Source organism: Panthera leo, chromosome A2, assembly GCF_018350215.1.
Source record: "Panthera leo isolate Ple1 chromosome A2, P.leo_Ple1_pat1.1, whole genome shotgun sequence".
In the NCBI taxonomy this organism is placed as follows: Eukaryota; Metazoa; Chordata; class Mammalia; order Carnivora; family Felidae; genus Panthera; species Panthera leo.
In genome coordinates this window covers 25,328,477-25,344,477 of record NC_056680.1, presented here as the reverse complement: position 1 = coordinate 25,344,477, position 16,001 = coordinate 25,328,477, and the positions used below count along the sequence as shown (strand labels likewise).

The 16,001-nt window shown below is 36.6% G+C and overlaps 1 protein-coding gene across 12 annotated transcripts in view; it reads left to right on the top strand.

Annotated features, from left to right (window-relative positions):
- The window catches only part of DNAH12 (dynein axonemal heavy chain 12), a 208,735-nt gene that overhangs the window by 51,066 nt on the left and 141,668 nt on the right, over positions 1–16,001 (top strand). For 10 of the 12 annotated variants that reach the window (XM_042929730.1, XM_042929732.1, XM_042929729.1 and 7 more), the window contains 11 exons: positions 171–365; positions 2,797–2,918; positions 3,018–3,300; positions 5,571–5,690; positions 6,209–6,365; positions 6,595–6,767; positions 10,448–10,600; positions 11,113–11,352; positions 11,695–11,940; positions 12,487–12,606; positions 15,012–15,121. In XM_042929730.1, the coding sequence (XP_042785664.1) occupies positions 171–365; positions 2,797–2,918; positions 3,018–3,300; positions 5,571–5,690; positions 6,209–6,365; positions 6,595–6,767; positions 10,448–10,600; positions 11,113–11,352; positions 11,695–11,940; positions 12,487–12,606; positions 15,012–15,121 (1,919 nt within the window). Of the gene's footprint in view, positions 1–170; positions 366–2,796; positions 2,919–3,017; positions 3,301–5,570; positions 5,691–6,208; positions 6,366–6,594; positions 6,768–10,447; positions 10,601–11,112; positions 11,353–11,694; positions 11,941–12,486; positions 12,607–15,011; positions 15,122–16,001 lie in introns of those variants that run through there. The other 2 variants (XM_042929731.1, XM_042929741.1) reach the window with 2 other exon arrangements.

Genomic DNA, 16,001 nt, shown 5'->3' with positions numbered 1-16,001 from the left:
TGCATTGATTAAAAATAACAGTGAATTTTATTTATTTATTTATTTATTTATTTATTTATTTATTTATTTATTATTTTTAAATAACAGTGAATTTTAAATAAATATTCCTTGTTGTAATTTATGGGTTTTCTTTAATGATTGGAATTTAGTACAGTGTGCTTTTCATTAAGGCCTGGGAAGACCGTTTGATTCGAATACAAGAAACGATTGATGAATGGTTAAAAGTACAAGCTCAGTGGCTGTACTTGGAGCCCATTTTTTGTTCTGAGGATATCATGCAACAGATGCCAGAAGAAGGGCGTCAGTTTCAGACAGTAGACAGACATTGGAGAGATATCATGAAGTTTTGTAAAAAAGATCCCAAGGTGAAGTGTTTGTTTTCTCTCTTACAAATAAAGAGGACCTTTCATTTTGGCTATTAAAGAAAGCATTTGTTTTTGTTGTTGTTGTTGTTTTTTCTGATTACAAAAACAAAACCTGCTCTTTGAATACAAACTGGAAAGTTCAGAAAAATATAAGAAAGCACAAAGCATTAAAATAATTTTACTTTTCAATTCTTATAATACACTACTTGTAACTAACAGTGGAGCTGACTCACAAATGTACATTTAACTCACTTGACTATGGCACATACTGACTGCTGTTCTCTTGTAAAATGAAATAAGATAGAGAGAGAAAGGAGTAGCAGGGAGAGAGAGAGATAATGAGTATAGGTGATTCACCTGATATTCCACTTAATGACTCTGTATTCTTGGGAGTGATAGGAATAAAGAATCTGCAATTCTGGGATGCCTGGGTGGCTTGGTTGGCCGAACATCTGTCCGACTTTTATTTTTTAATGTTCATTCAGTTTTGAGAGAGAAAGAGAGAGAGAGAGAAAGAAAGGTGTGTGAGCAGGGAAGTGCCAGGGGCAGGGGGACAGAGGATCTGATGCAGGCTCTGAGCTGTGAGCAGTGAGCCTGATGTGGGGCTCAAACTCAACCATGAGGTCATGACTCGAGCCAAAGTTGGAAGCTTAACCGACTGAGCCATGCAGGTGTCCCAAATGTCCAATTCTTGTTGTCAGCTGAGGTCGAGATCCCAGGATCGTGGGATCAAGCCCCGTGTCGGTTTCTATGCTGCAGGGAGCCTGCTTAAGATTCTCTATTTCTCTGATTCCGCCCATCTCCCCTGCTCACACACTCTCTCTCTAAAATACTTTTTTTTTAATTAAAAAAAAATTTGCAGTTCTCTCAGTTGACCTCACTTGCTATGTGTCTCTCCTAGTAACTATAGCACCTTGTTGAGTGTGATTCTCATGTTGAAAGACAGACTATGTATTTTTCATGCACATAGTATGCATAGTCCATAGATAAGCATCCACTTTTTTAATCTGGCATTCAACTTAAGAAATAACAATTTGTTTCAATAATGGGTGAAAATTAGCCATGCTGGACTTCTTGAGAGTCAATAGTACACTGAAATTTATGAGTTTTGAGGATTTTGTCTTACACATTGACTTTAGAACCTTTGTGAGACATGATTTGTTATAGACCAGAAGTCAGTATATTTTTTCTGCAGTGGACCAGATGATAAATATTTTAGACTTTGTGAGACAGGCAGTCTTTTTTGCAAGTACTCAACTCTGCCATTGTAGTAGGGAGAAAGCAGCCTGAGACCATACGTAACTGAATGGATGTGTCTGTGTTACAGTCAACTGTTTCTGGACAGTGACATTTTCACATGCCATGAAATATGATTTTTCTCTTAATTCTTTCAAAATTTTTTTAATTTTAAAACATTTTTAAATGTTTATTTATTTTTGAGAGAAAGAGACAGAGCATGAGTGGGAGAGGGGCAGAGAGAGAGGGAGACACAGAACTGGAAGCAGGCTCCGGGCTCTGAGCTTTCAGCACAGAGCCCGATGCGGGGCTCGAAGTTCACAAGCGGTGAGATCATGACCTGAGCCGAAGTCAGGTGCTTAACCACCTGAGCCACCCAGGTGCCCCTCTTTCAACCTTAAAAAAAGTTTTTTTTAATGTTCATTTATTTTTGAAAGAGAGAGAGATAGAGAGAGAGAGAGAGAGAGAGACAGAGTGTGAGCAGGCGAGGGGCAGAAACAGAGAGAGACACAGAATCCGAAGCAGGCTCCAGTCTCTGAGCTGTCAGCACAGAGCCCGATGCAGGTCTCAAGCTCAAACTGTGAGATCATGACCTGAGCTGAAGTCGGACACTTAACCAACTGAGCCACCCAGGTGTCCCAATTCTTTCAACCTTTTAAAAGTATAAAAATAATTCTTAGTTCACAGGTCGTACAAAAACTGGCAGCATGGTGTATTCATATATCAAAACATCAAGTTGTATACCTTAACTATATAAAATTTTTATTTGTCAATTATACCTTATAAAGCTGAAAAAAAAAAGAAAGAAAGAAAGACACTGGCAGCAGGTTGGATTTAGCCCATGGGATACAATTTGCCAACTCATACTGTAGATTGTTAAGTTTATAGTTGATGGTTATAAATGTAAAAATTAAACCACACACCATCCTAACAGACTTTTCCCACATCATTCAGAACAATATAGGAGAAATGAAAATGTGCATGAGAGTCATAACTTCTCATTTGTAACTTGCATCCTTGGATAAGAATATTTATGATTTATTGAATTATAATAGTTTTACATTACAAAAAATTTACAATTTTCATAAGCCTTTTGACATTTCTACATTTTTGACATATACTATAGATTAATGCATAGGTCTTATAATTATATCTGGTATGTAAGTGCTGACCTAAACAAATGTGTATCTTTTAGGTCCTTGCTGCTACTTCTTTAACAGGTTTATTGGAAAAATTGCAGAACTGCAATGAACTTTTGGAGAAAATTATGAAAGGGCTCAATACGTATCTTGAAAAAAAACGGCTTTTCTTCCCTCGGTATGATGGATAATTAATTGTGCTATAATTAAAATTATTTTCTGATGTGTGATGAATTAATTACAACTAAAGCATTTGTATTTGCATGTTTTTCTCTAGTTTTTTCTTCTTATCTAATGATGAAATGTTAGAGATTTTGTCAGAGACCAAAGATCCACTAAGAGTTCAACCTCATTTAAAAAAATGCTTTGAGGGCATTGCTAAACTGGAATTCCTTCCCAATTTGGACATTAAGGCCATGTATAGCTCTGAAGGGGAGCGAGTGGAACTGATTGCACTTATTTCCACGTCTGCAGCACGAGGTGCTGTAGAAAAGTGGCTCATTCAAGTGGAAGATTTAATGCTCCGGAGTATTCACGATGTGATCGCTGCAGCCAGGCTGGTATGTTTCCTGAGATTTAATGTACACCATATATTCCGTGAATGCTTTCTTTTTAGGAGGTTTTGAATGTGTGCTGGTAAATTAACACTTACAGTTCTTACTGCGTAAAACCATTATTTTTTACTCTTTGTTTCTAACATTATTAAGATAATGATATTAGTTAAGAATTGATAACAGTATATAATTAAGTGCTACAAAAGACAATAGGTGTTATGAGAAAGAATAGGCAAGGTATATATAATTTAGAATATGGAGAGGGGGACGTTTCTAGTGATAGGTTCTTGGAGGAAGTGAAATTGAAAGTGAGACCCAAAGTAGGAATTCACCAGATAAAGAGAAAGTAGGAGAATATCTAGGTAGTCTGTATACAGCCCCTGGGATCAAAAAGAACCTCAGATGGGGGTATTAAATGAACGGTCTACTGCTGTTTACACCTAAACAATTACTTAGAAACTGGAAGTGAGATGAACAAACATTAAAAGAGGGTATATAATATTTGAAAAAAATGTAACACCTGAGCACTACATGTAACTTACTTATGCTAATCCAATTAACCTAATCTACTATTAATATTGAATAATAAAATTCAGTATATTTCTGTCTTTAGGACCACAAAGGAACAGTTATGTAGTTAAAAAAAGAAGTTATTTAAAAATTTTTTTAAATGTTTTTATTTATTTTTGAAGGAGAGAGAGAGACAGAGCATGAGCAGGGGAGGAGCAGAGAGAGAGGGAGACAGAATCCGAAGCAGGCTCCAGGCTCTGAGCTGTCAGCACAGGACCTGATGCAGTGCTCAAACCCACGAACCATGAGATCATGACCTGAGCCGAAGTCGGACACTTAACTGACTGAGCCACCCAGGCACCCCCCAAAAAAATTATTTTAAAAGACATTGCAGCTTTATAATCCAGCGACTCACTTTATATGAGTGAGGTATCCATTTTCCTTCATCCTATAATGCTCATCTTACTACAATGGCTATTGTATTCAGCTTCAGGGTTCCTGAAGATAAATCTTGACTTTTTCTCCCCCTTTTCCATTTGTGATCCCAAACAGATTAAAACACATAGGAAAAAAAATCAACATTATCCATGAAAGTATTTTCTTTATTAGTACAGAAATATTTTTTCTATGTATCTGGCAATAGCTCATACATTCTTTGAAACTTGTCATTTGTTTTTATTTCTAAACATTCCTAATAAAACACATTTAAGTAATAATATGTTTCTATCCTTATGTTTAACATCATTTTATCTAAGATGGTGTTATTGTATTAAAAATATAGTTTCTGGGGAGTCTGGGTGGCTCAATTGGTTAGGCGTCCTATTTCAGCTCGGGTCATGATCTCACAGCTCGTGGATTCGAGTCCTGTTTCGGGCCCTGTGCTGACAGTTCAGAGCCTGGAGCCTGCTTCGGATTCTGTGTCTCCCTGTATCTCTCTGCCCCACCCCTGCTTGCACTCTGTCTCTCTCTCTCAAAATAATAAACATTTAAAAACATTTTTTAAATATAGTTTCCATTAGCATCAACTTCAAATTTTGTTCTGCAGTTATATTTTTTCCGTTTATAATTTGAATCTACTATTATCACATGAAGCAGGTTATTGTTTTTAAAGGTTAAACTCTGCCCCACTCCAAATCCATTTTAATGTATTTTGAACATAAAAATATTAAGAGAAACGAGAGCATGCTTTGAACTCAAAAGCACAGATAGTTAAATTATGTATAATTCAACAAATATATAATTGTTCAAAATATAACTCTAGTCATGTAAGTTTTTAGAAAAGCTATGGATAAATCACACAGGGGTTCTAACTACTAATCCAGTTTCCCACTAGATTGTATAGTCTCCTTTTCAATTATACCTGGCATCAATATATATAATCTGTTAGACTTATTTTTTTATGGATTAATAAAACCCTTATATTTCATTATAATAGGACTAGTGTGTATTCTATGTAGAAAACTTGACAACTTCTCATAGCAAAGCAACATAAAAATCATAAAGAAATCAATTTCCAGAAGAATCAACAATAAATTCTTCCAGAGACAACTGATTGTTAACATATTAGTGTTCATCTTCCCATTCTCTTATGAGTAAACAAATGATTAAAAAACATAATTAATAACAATTTTTCTTTTAGTCAGCTAAAAGTTTTCATGACTATGTGATATTTTAACCTATGAAATGTACCAAATATTTCAGACATTTAGCTTTTTTTCCCCCCCTTCCATAATCTTTAAAGTTAGGAATGCATTTTAATTATTCAGGCTTATCCAGAATCTGCAAGAAGAGACTGGGTTCTAGAGTGGCCTGGACAAGTTGTCCTTTGTGTTTCTCAAATGTTCTGGACTTCTGAGACACAAGAAGTTATAAGTGGTGGGACAGAGGTAAAGCTTTTTTTTTTTTTTAACATAACATCCTTTTCTACTGCTATGTTTCTTAGTTGGCTTATCTATTCTTTGTAACGGCAGTCTTCCCACCAGTTTGTACAGGTAGCATTAAAATTATACAATTCTTTGGGGTGCCTGAGTGGCTCAGTCAGTTAAGCACCCAACTCTTGATTTCAGCTCAGGTCATGACCTCATGGTTCCTGAGTTCAAGCCCCACGCCAGGTTCTGCACTGACAGTGAGAAGCCTGCTTGGGATTCTCTCTCTGGCACTCCCATGCTTGTGCGCTCTCTCTCTCTCTCTCTCTCAAAATAAATAAACATTAAGAAATTAAATTTACAATTCTTTGAAAATGTGTTCTTAGTGTTTTATGAAGCTTAGGCAAACTTACTCTGTTCTGTAATTAATTTCTGTATTGAAATATATTATGATGTCAAAATTGTTTTGTAAAAGGGTATATAAAATACATGTTTTAGCTACTATATACCATTAGTTTAATTCCTTTTTTATTTTGTAGGCATTAAAGAAGTACTATCAGGAACTCCAGAATCAACTGAATGATATTGTAGCACTGGTAAGGGGAAAACTGTCGAAGCAGACCAGGACTACTCTGGGGGCTTTGGTTACAATTGATGTCCATGCTAGAGACGTGGTCATGGACATGATTGATGTGGGTATGTGACTCTTTTCTTTAATATTAAAGGTAAATATTAATAGCTTCTAGAAACAAAGATTTATACTGTACATCTTTTCCTCTCCCCACAAGATTTGTTTTATGTCATCTTTTCTATAAACTGGAAAACAAATTATTTTAATATTTGCTATTATAAAAAATGATAGAATACCTATTTTTCAAATTATTTTTACATTTCAGGATTGTCTCTTTTACTTTCTTCTTTCTAGGTGTCTCACATGACACAGATTTTCAGTGGCTTGCTCAGCTTCGATATTATTGGGAATATGACAATGCTCGAGTTCGTATCATTAATTGCAATGTAAAATATGCTTATGAATATCTTGGTAATTCACCTCGACTTGTCATTACTCCTCTAACTGACAGGTGTTACAGAACATTGGTATGCATTTAAATTATTTTAATTCATACATTAAAGATTACTTTTTGGTGTGGTGTCATGTTTCCTTGTCCAAATTTAACATGGCTGTCCTCATTTTATTCTTTTATCTGTAATAGTTGAATAGAGCTATCCCTTCCTAATCCCAATTCCCTTTATGTGAAACTATAGCAATGAATATTTACTTCTGGGTGCTTTTGTAGAATACAAGAGTGTTTGGATTCTAATGTTTGAAAATCATGAGTCATTACCATTCGGGATAATTAGAAAAAGAAGGTATTAGAGATTTAAAGAGAAAACTGGAGCTTCAGGGAATGGATTTGGTTTTTGTGAGACTCCTGGGAGACATGACAGGAAGATGAATAAAGTCCATCTGGGCCTTAGAACTCCAAGTTAGTTCTTTTTTTTTTTTTTTTAATTTTTATTTATTTTTGAGAGAGAGAGAGAGATAGAGTGTGAGCAGGGGAGGGGCACAGAGAGAGGGAGACACAGAATGTGAGGCAGGCTCCAGGCTCTGAGCTGTCAGCACAGAGCCTGACGTGGGGCTTGAACCCATGAACCGTGAGATCATGACCTGAGCTGAAGTCAGAAGCTTAACCAACTGAGCCACCCAGGCGCCCCCCGTCCCCCTCCCCCTGCTTTTTTTAATGTTTATTTAGTTTTGAGAGTGAGACACAGCATGAGTGGGGAAGGAGCGGAGAGGGAGGGGTGGGGGTGGGGGGGACACACAGAATCCTAGGCAGGCTCCAGGCTCTGAGCTGTCAGCACCGAGCCGGACATGGGGCTCAAGTTCACCAACCGCAAGATCATGATGTGAGCCAAAGTTGGACGCTTACCCGACTGAGCTACCCAGGCACCCCTAAAGAGTTAGGTGTGTTGAATAGGAGGGAGAGAGCTGAAGTGTAGGGGGTGGTGATAAGGTCTGTGCTTGTTGAGAAGCTTTGGAAGATGAAGTTAGGACTATAAAAAATCCCAAACACCTTGGAATAAGGTTGCTGTGTAAAATACAGGATTCTCAGGTAAATTTGAATTTCAAATAATTTCTTAGTATAAGTGTGTTCCAAATATCATACAGGACATACTTCCACTAAAAAATTATTCATTGTTTATCTGAAATTCAAATTTAACTGGGAATTCTGTATTTTTATTTGCTAAGTCTGGCAACCCTACCTGGAAATTGAGGAGAAGCATCAAGAAACACCAATCCACCTGTGCTGAGTAAGTGACATTAAAGTATCTTTGAGTTCTCTAGAAGCAGAGATGAAATGGGGGATTCTTGGGTAAATGATTTACTAGGGAATGCTTTCAGTAAAAGCCTGTAGGGAAGTGAGGAAAACAGGGAAAAGTAAGGATGTAGTTTTAACAGATATACAGATTTAGCCTGATCTCAGGGGGAGCTTTGGAGCATGGATGACATTATGGGGGTACCCCTCTTTAAGGCAAGGGGCCTGGCTTTTATATCTCCTTATGGCCCTTGGCTATCAGTCACTCCTGGGGTTAGGGGTATGAAAATTAAGAAAGGCAAACCTCACTAAAATGGAGTTGGGAGGCCATGAAGGAGAAGCTCTCAAGCCCTACTACCATTCATTATCAATTGCAAAACCAACAGGAGGAGATGTACTTTACATTCCTGACAGGAAGAAACATGTACTTGATTACCCCAGCAGGAATAAGGATTTTGTTCTTGTCTGGCAAGATCCCAGCCATTGAGAAACTGTCACAACTCAGCCAATGAAAAGCCACTACACTTGGAACTCCCAGTTTCCTCCAATGGACTTCTTGTTTATAGTGGCCCCTCCCAAAGCCCCCCTTTCCTCTATAAAAGAGCATTCCTCTCCTCTGTTTCCTAGAGTTGCCTATGGTTTTGCAGCAGTTTGTGTGTCAAGAATTGCAATTGTCTGCTGTTTCCATGTAAACCCATTTTTTTTTTTTTTTTTTTTTTTTGCTGGTAAACTGACAGGTTTACTTTGAAAGGTAAAGTTTTCAGGTGAGGAAGCTTTCAGGTTTTTGCTGATAAGGTAGCTCCTATTTGTCAAGGGCAATTTTCAGGAGAAAAGAACAGTTGTGAGCTATTTGTAGCTGATTCAGCAATTGGAAGATAGAGGCAATGGCTGGTAAAGGCTGCCAATGCAGCTATGATAAAATATTTCACCAAACCACCTATTTTCTTGGAAAGCTGCCTGAGGGCAGGGACCATGTCTGTCTTGGTTTCTACTCTAGTAGTGAACAGGTACATGGTCAATCCCTAAATATTTGTTGTGTAAATGAATCTCAAGCTTCTGTGTCCTATGTGGGACCTTGGTGAAATCAGAAGCTGTGAATATTTGTGGAAGCTCACAGCTTCCAGTTGTAAGGTCAGAATCCCATTAAACTTGTATATAACATTAGACATTGAAAAATTTGTAAGCATTTTCTTGAAATAATGAAGGAAAAACCTGAGGTTTCCAGCAATCAAGTTAATGGGCATTAACGGTATAGCATTTATTACAAACTTAAGGTGGGTAAAATATTGATATAGCCTTTATTTAATCAAAAATTTTATTTTTATTTTATTATTAAATTATTAATTTTAAAAAAATGTTTATTTTTGAGAGAGAGAGAGAGAGTGCAAGCCGGGAGGGGCACAGAGAGAGGGAAACACAGAATCCGAAGCAGGCTCCAGGCTGTGAGCTATCAACACAGAGCCCGATGTCGGGCTTGAACTCATGTACTGAGAGACCTGAGCCAAAGTCAGATGCTTAACCAACCGAGACACCCAGGAGCCCCTTAAATTATTTTTTAATAGATCTTTCTTTTTAGAGAAGTTTCAGTTTCATAGCAAAATTAGTACAGCAAAAGAAAGTACAGAGAGTTCCCACATATCCCTTACCTCCTCATATGTACAACTTTAGTCCTTTAACCCTATTTTTTTTAAAGGAGTTAAATTTTACAAACTCTTATACTAGTTTTCTTGAAATAAACCCCATAGTTGGAGTTGACTATAATTTACATGCTTCTAAAAATTTCCAACCATTGTTCTAGTCCTTTTGGGGAAGAATTCAGGAAGAATTCAGTTACTGCTGATATTGTTCTTAAGGGGCTTAAAGACTAACTGGGAGAAAAAAAACAATGTACAAAATTAATGTAAGGCAAGGTAGACAGTGATCCTACTGGTAAGAGAAGTACAAAACAGTGTTGTAGGAATGGAGAAAATGGAGAACATACCAAGAGTGAAATGCCATAGCCAGGGTGAATTATAGACAAAGATATATGATAGGTATTGTGTCCCTTCCAATTGATGGGCTCCCATTTACAACACTCATTTTCAGGTGTTGACTTTCGGCAGCTAGCCATGGAGATTGTTATTAATGATCTCCACAACAGTCTCTAGTTAAACCTTTCTGACCAAATGTTAATACCTCAAGGCTAGATTCTTTTTGTTTTTAAAGGCAAATGGGATACCCATGACATACTATAATACAAGGAGATTTTGATACATTTTTACTTTTTCTGGAACTGCTTTTTCCTCATGCAGCTGAAAAATTGCATAGTAAAAATTAACTGAACAGTATGATTGTATTAGTGCCTCTTTGAAGCTACACAAATAAGACTCAATCCATTTTCTAAGCAATCGTCTATTATATAGTTATTTTTTTTTGTCCAGTTATGCAAGGATTTCTTTGAAAATGTATGTTTCTTTTCAGATAGGTGCCTTCTATTTAAACCTTGGAGGAGCTCCAGAGGGGCCAGCAGGCACAGGAAAAACTGAAACTACCAAGGACTTGGCTAAAGCTCTTGCTGTCCAATGTGTGGTGTTCAACTGTTCAGATGGGCTAGATTATCTAGCCATGGGAAAGGTAAAGTTTCATATTAAATGTTACAAATCTATAGCTATGTCCAACTGGATAAACTGAACATTTAAACATTATGTGAATATGGTTTATGCATTGCTTGAACTTCAGTTATAGAGGTAAACACATCCTTTTTTTTTTTTTAAGGGTTTTATTTATTTATTTATTTATTTTTAGAAAAATAAAAATTGTGACCAGTAAATTTTAAAAATTAATTAATTAATTTTTAAATTTACATCCAAGTTACCATATAGTGCAACAATGAATTCAGGAGTAGATTCCAGTGATTCATCCTCTATGTATAACACCCAGTGCTCATCCGAAGTGTCTTCCTTAAAGTCCCTTACCCATTTAGCCCATCGCCCCTCCCACAAACCCCTCTGCCCTCTATAAGACATTCTTTTTATCTGAAGGGATTATTAGTCTTCATTTTCAGTTTTGACTTAAAAGATTAAATATTTGTTTAACAGATGATGCCCCGTCATATGAAAACTCATCTCCTTTTTCCTTGTCCTTAGTTTTTTAAAGGATTGGCTTCTTCTGGTGCTTGGGCTTGCTTTGATGAATTTAATCGAATTGAGTTGGAAGTGTTGTCAGTGGTAGCTCAACAGATCCTTTGCATTCAGAGAGCCATTCAACAGAAACTGGATGTGTTTATTTTTGAAGGGACAGAACTTAAGCTCAATCCAAACTGTTTTGTAGCTATCACGATGAATCCTGGCTATGCAGGACGTTCTGAATTGCCAGACAATCTTAAGGTAATATTTTATAAGAATATAAATTTGTTAATCAAAAATAACAGCATAATCCACTCAAAATGGTGTGATTTTCCCACATATATTTGTAAATCTCCCCTTTGCCTCTTACAATAGCTGTAAGGTAAACCTCTAAAAACATTTTTTGGGTGTCTAACACATATTAAAGTATGTGAAACCATTAGAACACTGCTGAGAAAAAAAAAACACAGAGATAGTGAAATCTTGCTGCATTGGGGGAATAAATGTGAATCTCACTGCATTCTGTTGGGGTGCTTGTGCTCATCTTTTAAAAAAAATGGTTTCCTTTAAAAAATAATATATTTCGTTCATTATATACTTCAGGTTCTTTTTAGAACAGTGGCTATGATGGTTCCAAACTATGCCCTCATAGCAGAAATCTCCCTCTACTCCTATGGATTTTTGAATGCAAAACCTCTGTCCGTGAAGATCGTAATGACCTACAGGCTTTGCTCAGAGCAGCTCTCCTCACAGTTTCATTACGACTATGGAATGCGAGCAGTAAAAGCGGTTTTAGTGGCTGCTGGAAACCTTAAACTAAAATTTCCAAATGAAAATGAAGATATACTTGTAAGTATTAAATATATACACCGTGAAAGCTTCAGTAGAAGATCTTTTTTTGTTTTGTTTTGTTTTGATTTTAGGAAGGTTGATCTGGAGCTATAAATAGGCAAATAAGAAAGTTGTTGCTTTGAGCTTTTTTTTTAAATTTAAAAAAAAAATATTTATTTATTTTTGAGACAGAGAGAGACAGAGCATGAACGGGGGAGGGTCAGAGAGAGAGGGAGACACAATCTGAAACAGGCTCCAGGCTCTGAGCTGTCAGCACAGAGCCCAACGCGGGCTCGAACTCATGGACCGTGAGATCATGACCTGAGCCAAAGTCGGACGCTTAACCGACTGAGCTACCCAGGTGCCCCTGCTTTAAGCCTTTTTATGTGAGGTTGAAATAATAGTTTGGGGTTATGTTATTCATTATACTTTATATGAATATAAAGTTGGTGTTTTAGTAGGAGGATTCCATAGATGAATGTGAAAGGAACTTTGACTTTTGGTGGTGGGGAGGGTGAGGAATAAGGACAATTAACTTCTATTGCACTATTTGGATGATTTTAGCTTCTTCGATCAATTAAGGATGTAAATGAACCGAAGTTTCTATCACATGATGTCCCCTTATTTAATGGAATAACTAGTGATCTGTTTCCTGGTATTAAACTTCCTGAAGCTGACTATCATGTAAGTAAACCTGTGAGAATGACTTATTTTGCAAATAAATTTATCTGATCACTCAGTCATTTCCAAAGTTTCAAATAAGTGAAATTATTCTATTTGGAGGATAAACCCCTACTTTGGCCACTTTCATCAATGAGAATGATAAAATTTAGTGTCTTCTGTTGTATGATACCAATGTCAACAAGATTCAGATCAAAGATAATGTTCTAAGAGAAGGAGTACTCTTTGATTTCCTATCTTGTGATTTATAGTAAGTCTACAATGTATACTATAATGCTATTGTGTACTTTGGCAGGTAGAAAAGATGGGAAACTGCAAGTGGCAAAACATCCTGTAGTTAACATAAGGATTTTTCAAATTTAAGTAATAGGCTGACATTTTTTTTTTTTTAAGATTTTATTTTTAAGTAATGTCTGCCTGCCACATGGGGCTCACACTCACAACCCTGAGATCAAGAGTTGCATGCTCCACTGACTGAGACAGTCAGGTGCCCCCTGACTTTTTTTATTTTTAAAGTGGGGGCTCCTGGGTGGCTCAGTGGGTTGAGCGTCTGACTTCGGCTCAAGTCATGGTCTTGCAGTTCGTGGGTTTGGGCCCCACGTCGGGCTCTGTGCTAACAAACAGCTCAGAGCCTGGAGCCTCCTTCGGATTCTGTGTCTCTCTCTGTCTCCCCCTCCCCTGCTCATGCTCTGCTTCTCTCTGTCTCTCAAAAATAAGTAAATGTTAAAAAAAAAAAATTAAAGGAAATAAACCATGTGTATTTCCAATTTCTTCTAAATTATAGACATTATAATGTGCATATATATACATATGTATACACATAAGTGTCTGCTATTTAATAGCTATTATTATGGAAAGTCAAGATACAAATTTTTAATTAAGTTTTTTAATTCCAGAATGGTTAGCTTATAGTATAATATTAGTGTACAATATAGTGATTCAACGGTTCTACATATCACTCAGTGCCCATCATGATAAGCGTACTCTTTAACCCCCATCACCTATTTCACCAACCTCCCCTCTGGTAACTTTTCATTTGTTGTCTAGAGTCTGTTTCTTGTTTGTTTTTTCTCTCTCTTTCTCTCTCTTTGCCCTTGTTCATTTATTTCTTAACTTCCACATATGAGTACAATCATAAAGTATTATTTGGCTTTCTCTGACTGATTTATTTCACTTAGCATTATACTCTCTAGCTCCATCCATGTTGTTGCAAATGGCAAGATTTCATTCCTTTTTATGGCTGAGTAATATTCCATTTTGTGTATATACCACACCTTTATCCATTCCTCTATCTGTGGACATTTGGGCTGCTTCCATAATTTGGCTGTCATTAATACTGCAATAAAAATAGGGGTACATATATCCCTTTGAGTTAATGTTTTTGTATTCTTTGAGTAAATACCCCAAAGTGCAATTGCTAGATTATAGGGTAACTCAATTTTTAACTTTTTGTGGAAACTCCATAGTGTTTTCCAGAGCGGCTGCACCAGTTTGCATTCCCACCAACAATACAAGACGGTTCCTTTTCTCCACATCTTCGCCAAAACTTGTTGTTTCTTCTGTTTTTGATTTTAGTCATTCCAACAGGTCTGAGGTGATATCTCACTGTAGTTTTGATTTGTATTTCCCTGATGAGTGATGTTGAGCATCTTTTCATGTGTCTGTTGGCCATCTGGATGTCTTCTTTGGAGAAATGTCTATTCATGTCTTCTGCCCATTTCTTCACTGGATTATTTGTGTTTTGGGTGTTGAGTTTTGTAGTTGCTTTATATATTTTGGATACTAATCCTTTATCAAATATGTCATTTGCAAATATCTCCTCCCATTCAGTAGGTTGCCTTTTGGTTTTGTTGATTGTTTCCTCTGTTGTGCTTTTTATTTTGAAGATTTCCCAATAGTTTATTTTTGCTTTTATTGCCCTTGCCTCAGACATATCTAGAAAAATGTCACTTGGCTCAGGTCATGATCTTGCGGTCTGCAAGTTCGAGCCCCACAACGCACTCTGTGCTGACAGCTTGGAACCTGGAGCCTGCTTCAGATTCTGTTTCTCCCTCTCTCTCTTCCCTTCCCCTGCTCATGCTCTGTCTCTCTCAAAAATAAATGAACACTAAAAGTTTTTAAAAATAAAAATAAAAGGATTTGTTTCCATGCAGCCTGCACCCAATGTTATGGTGCTATGATCATTAACTTATAATAGGGAATAATAATATTTTTAAAGTAATTTAATTCTATTTGTTCTTCCTTTTAATTAAAACATTCAGCTTTAAAAATAAAACTTTAAGAAATAATTTATCAATATAAAAAGATACAATTTTTTATTTTAAAATGAAAAGTCTACATTTATAAGACATGGATATCATTTGTAATACCATTTTATAAGAATTCATTCCATTTTTCTTTTATTTTAGGAATTTTTGGAATGTGCTCATGAAGCCTGCAAAGTACATAATCTTCAGCCAGTTAAATTTTTTCTTGAAAAAATGATTCAGACATATGAAATGATGATTGTTAGACATGGGTAAGATTATAGATTATCATTGTCTGCCATGGTTAGATGCTGTTTTCAAATTAAACTATTAAAACAACTACAATTTGTTAACTAAAAGATTCAGCTACTCAGGTAGGCTAAGAGACAAAGAGCCCCATCCTCCATTTCCCATCCCGGTGGCTTAAAAACAAAGGTTTATTTCCGTCTCATGCTGCCCATACAACATGGATTGGTAAGGTGTCCTCATTCAGTGATGTAGCACTAATGACCACCACAATTTGCCCTTTTGGTCATCAAATGTGTTATTTACTCTCCTTCGTGCACATAAAACACACTCTTCCCTTCCCAGGAATACAACTTAAAAGTTCTAGTCAATGAACCATACTCAAAGTTCAGGCTCTCTAGGTGATGCATGATGGTTTCTATATCAGATTTGGAAGTTGTTCCTCATGATCCAAAGACCTACAAAGTAGAAAGACAAGTTATCTGCCCTCCACACACCAGTCTTCATTATAATAGTGGGCTTCCCAGAACAGGTTATTGGAGCAAACACTACCAGCCAGAAGTTGAAGAACTGGAGACAGTTCAGCAATTGTGGGTAGCAGTCCTGAAACCCAGCTGGGCATGTGAGGAGCCCCAGTTCCAGAGATACATTGACTACGAAACTGATCATTTAAACCTCAGGTTCTTTCACTTGTAGAGGGCTTTCCAAGGAGTCATAATCATTTGATATACATGCTTTATTATATAGGGTGTCATTAAAGTGGCTGTGGACATTTTGCATCAGTAGTTACATATATAATTTTTTCCTTGGAGAGCCCACTCCACTAACTGTATAAACTTTAGATCCCCTAAAACCTGGATCTGCTTTTGCATGGTTTTGCTCCCTGGAAGGGTCTTTCCTGTTAAT